The sequence below is a fragment of the Macrobrachium nipponense genome, chromosome 18 (genome assembly GCF_015104395.2).
Source record: "Macrobrachium nipponense isolate FS-2020 chromosome 18, ASM1510439v2, whole genome shotgun sequence".
Lineage (NCBI taxonomy): Eukaryota > Metazoa > Arthropoda > Malacostraca > Decapoda > Palaemonidae > Macrobrachium > Macrobrachium nipponense.
The window spans coordinates 88,901,223-88,906,222 of record NC_087211.1 but is presented as its reverse complement, the minus strand read 5'-3'; the positions used below and the strand labels follow the sequence as shown (position 1 = coordinate 88,906,222).

Genomic DNA, 5,000 nt, shown 5'->3' with positions numbered 1-5,000 from the left:
TGCATTTTGAAATATTTTCATATTTTTATTTATTCATTATTTGTAAGTAAGATTTCTTCTTTCTGTATCTCCTTTTACCTTCTCTTTCTCCCTAAGAGGCACCATATTCTTTGGAAGCTTGAATTTCAAGTTAATGGCTCCTATGTGCATTTTCTTTATGAATAGGGTTGGACCAGAAAATGCGTATTCTACACAATACCATTAGCTAATGTTAGAAAACTGATGTAGAAGGAAAATGTTTACCAAATACTGGTCGAATATTTTTTTCATTAATCGTACTGCCTATTTTTTCTGTTCCAAGTCAATGCCCCGTGATTTAGACTATAATACCACTAATACTACTAATATTATCACTAATAACCTTGTTACTGCTACTATCACTGCTATTAATACTGCTTCTATCGCGATTCGTATTCCGTTATTGTATTAAACGCCCTAAATTACTCTTTTTTTTCTTTTTTTTTTTTACTCAAGAATTAAGAAAGTAAAATGATAACAATATCTTCTCTTTCAGAACAAAGAGGCTCATCTGGATCTCATGGAAGGGCCAATTGTCGATCTTCTGAAGACCAAATGGGAAGCTTTCGTCAAAAACAGGTACGCTTTTTTTAATGTTAATGGTTTACATTGATTCAAATGTTATAGGATAGTTTGTTTATCATTTGGGCCACCCCTTTTATATATATATATATATATATATATATATATATATATATATATATATATATATATATATATATAGTATGTATAACTGAATCATAAATAAAGGTATAAGCCACGAAGGAAAGATAAACAACGGAGTTTCTGCAAGATCTTTCGACTCGATGTCCCTTACTCAGCAGACAAACTAGTTTGTCTGCTGAGTAAAGGACATCGAGTCGAAAGATCTTGCAGAAACTCCGTTGTTTGTTTTTCCTTCGTGGCTTATACCTTTATATATGTATATATATATATATATATATATATATATATATATATATATATATATGTATGTATATATATATATATATATATATATATATATATATATATATATATATATATACACACACCCATATAATGAAAACACGAGTACGTGTTTCACCGAAATAAAATTAAGGCTCACATTGCAAATGAGCCTCAGTCTCCCAATGGACAGGCCAGGGCGTTATCCACTGATCTACATTGGCGATTCAGAAATTCATTATATATATATATATATATATATATATATATATATATATATATATATATATATATATATATATATATATATATATATATATATATATATAGTATATGTTTGTGCGTGTGTATAAAACGGGTGGCCCTAATGATAAACAAAACATCCTATAACATTTGAATCAATGTAAACCCTTTGAACACTAAACTCCCACATTATCAACCACTTCAAAAGGATCATTAGCAACCTGTTAACCTCGGTGACAACATCTGTACCACTCAAGTTTATCTCTCATACAATTCTTCCCGAATGTGAAGACCATTCAATTCCCAAGGTCCCTCCTAAGTCTTCCTTTCTCCCTTCCTTCTGAACTGTCAGGATATGACCCAACTCCCCCCGCCCATTCACTAATTTATTGATACTTTGCGCTATAATATATTTTTACTTAGTAAGGCTGTATCATACATGTACATAAACATAAAAAATAATAAGACAGTATCCTACTACGTACTTATTTGTTATCTCTACCGTATAAAAGAAAATAATTGTTACAAGATCCATACCTTGGCAAATTCCAGCTTCCATCTCCCACGAATAGCGACGTATACATGGATCTGTACTAAATCCGGATGCTCTAAAAACCCAGCAGTAAGGTTCATGCCGTTGGACTTAAATATTCAGGGGTATTTCCTGAAGCTGTACCGTTTATTACCTCTGGTTGCCACGAGTCGTTTCACTGACCTACGAATAAATATTCATAGTGTATATAGGAATAAAAATGATTGACGATGATGAAAACAGTTGGTAAGAATATTTAGCACAGACGTTTCCTGCTCCTCTTTATTCAGTCAAGTACTGACCTACGAATAAATATTAATTTGTTAACAGCAATATAATAACGTAAAGATGCTAACAACAGTAATACTGATAAAAATATCGTTTATTTTGTAAACAGCAACAAAAATAAGCAACGATGATAAAAACTTTTATGTCAATAAGAATATAATTTAGTAGAGAGGAAGTATATGAAATCATTCACAATCTCTAGTAACTCTCTGGCCTCATTTTAACCCATTGTTAGTTATGCTAACCTCTAAGATAGATTTTAAATTTTAGTTATTTTCCAAAATAGTTACATTCTTCTAATTAGTTTCTTTCTGGTCTTATGAGAGACGAAGTGTCACCAGTTATACTGTCAGGAAATAATACCTAATCATGATTTATTTTCAATCAATAGCTAAACTTTTTTTACGCCTAATTAACTTCACAACGGAGAAAAAAAAATTAAATATGAAAAGCAAAATAAAATCTAGAGTTCTCAATAACAAGCAAAAAATACAAAGATAAAAATTGGAAATGACAAAAAATGAGAGACCTATAATTACGTCTTTGATCGCATGAGTCATTCACATTAAATACCCCCTCCCCCCTTCCCCAGCCAGCCCCCAATAACTAGCCCCACCCCCCCCCCCTCCCCCCCCCGCCCCCGGCCCCCAACACACAAAAAGAAGACGCTGAAAGCTTCATTAATTATCAAAGGACAAGAATCTTTATGGGTCGCAATTCTCGACGTCAAAATTCAACATTTCGCAGTTCATTAGTTGATGTTTGGCTATATATTAAAGACTATGTAATTACCATATGGGATCATATTCCATCTTTAAGGTCTTATAAATGAGTAGGATGTAAAATACACTTAACAAATAATTTTGACTTTTCATACATGAAATATAAGTAAGATATTATTCCGAAATCTCGAACATAAAATATACGTTACAATATGATAATGGAATGTCGAACCATAATATACTTAATAGAAATAAGATTAGAATTTTGAATGTATACTTCACAAAAACAAGATTAGAATTTCGAAAATATACCCAATAAAACTAAGACCAGAATTTCGAGAAATGGCAGCTCAAGGAATTGCGGGAAAAAAATATGCTCAACAAAAGTACAAAAAGTTACATGAAAATTTGCATAACAATCCCCACAAGAGTGGAATCTCGAAAAATACAAAACATATCTGCTCAAAGTAAGAGTGGATTACGAAGCATGAAGTATACAGAATACAAAATAAAACCTAAATACTGGTGGAATAGTGTTGCCTCCTGTATCCTTCAATCGGGCATTTCTCCCTTTTGTGCTTTTAGACTTTACAGACTCTGGAACAAAAGGCAGCCGCTTGCAAGCAAAGTCATTATTCTCTGGTGGTTTCTAGCTATTTGTTTGCTTGTGTTTATTAACGTGAGCTTTTGCTAGCGTCGTAATAGATGTGCAAGATAACCTTGTCTTTTGAAAGTGAAGCAGAATGAAGTCTGGGAATTACACGAATAAAACCATGAAGAGTTTGAATGAATAAATGAATAACTTGTGAATAACGGTGCTGCCAAAGAGCACTCCCCCAACCAACCAACAACCCAGTCTCCCCCCAACCCCAAATCCCAAAGGAATAATAATGATAAAAGTGGTAATATCACAGTGGTAATATCACATCCCAAACCCCGCAAGGCTTTCGACATCTAAAGGCATCCCCCTACACATAGAGCATTAATGTAAGCGTGAATGCACCAAATCCCTTGCCTTGCTATATAAATGTTTTGATACCACAGTGATATCTGGGTGTTCCCCTTTGATATCTGAGTGTTCCCTTCTGATATCTGAATGTTCCCCTCTGAGGTCTAAGTATTCCCTTCTGATATCTTAAGAGTTCCCCTCTGATATCGGAGAGTTCCCTTCTGGTTTCTGATTGTTTCCCTCTGAGGTCTAAATGTTACCTTCTGATTTCTTAGAGTTCCCCTCGGATATCTGAGCGTTTCCTTCTGATATCTGAATGTTCCCCTCTGAGGTCTGAGTGTTCCTTTCTGATATCTGAATGTTCCCCTCTGAGGTCTGAGTGTTCCCTTCTGATATCTTATTGTTCCCCTCTGATATCTGAGTGTTCCCTTTAGATATCTTGCTGTTCCCCTCGGATATCTGATTGTTCCCTTCTGATATCTGAATGTTCCCTCTGATATCTAAGTGTTCCCTTCTGGTTTCTGATTGTTTCCCTCTGAGGTCTGAGCGTTCCCTTCTGAGATCTTAGAGTTCTCCTCTGATATATGAGTGGCCCCTCCTGATATTTGACTGTTCCCCATCTGATATAGGATTGCTCCCTTCTGATATCTGAGTGTTCCCTCTGATAGCTGACTGTTTCCTGATATTAGATTGTTCCCCATCTGATATAGGTGTGCTTCCTTCTGATATCTGAGTGTTCCTCTCTAAGTTTCCGAGCCTAAATACAATAAAATTAATACTTCTGCACTCCTGGTCATAATGCTACTGACGCAATATATATTCTATAACACGAAAATAAAACCAAAAAGAAAGACAGGATAATACATAAGAGAGTAGAGAAGTGATAAGCAATTTGGAATAACCGTAATTGTATCAAGATGAATTGGTGGAAATATACTAGGTAATTAAGTTTCCTAATTTGTATACTTCGTAAAAGTAAGCAAACATCATTTGCTTGACGTGCGGAATCAAGATGCGTTGGTCATGATGCCTCAGTGCAGGTAAATTAATCGAGAGAGAGAGAGAGAGAGAGAGAGAGAGAGAGAGAGAGAGAGAGAGAGCCATTCACGGCCCCCCCACACACAAAAAAAAACGTATACATTTGGCAATCTATGACTCTAATGCTCTACAAGCCGAACATTCATCATTACACTTATCGAACCGACACAAGCAACCTCTTACAAACTAAAAACCTTTTAATCTCATTGGAAAACAAACAAACAAACAAACAAATAAAAAAAAGTGGCCTTCAAGGTGTAAGGCCAAAAGCTCTGGCAAATTT

General features: G+C 34.7%; 1 protein-coding gene across 1 annotated transcript in view; it reads left to right on the top strand.

The window, feature by feature from the left end:
• Positions 1-5,000, top strand: part of LOC135196878 (transient receptor potential cation channel subfamily V member 5-like) — a 92,667-nt gene that overhangs the window by 61,683 nt on the left and 25,984 nt on the right. The window contains 1 exon segment of the mRNA XM_064223653.1: positions 515-597. Within this exon segment, the coding sequence (XP_064079723.1) occupies positions 515-597 (83 nt within the window).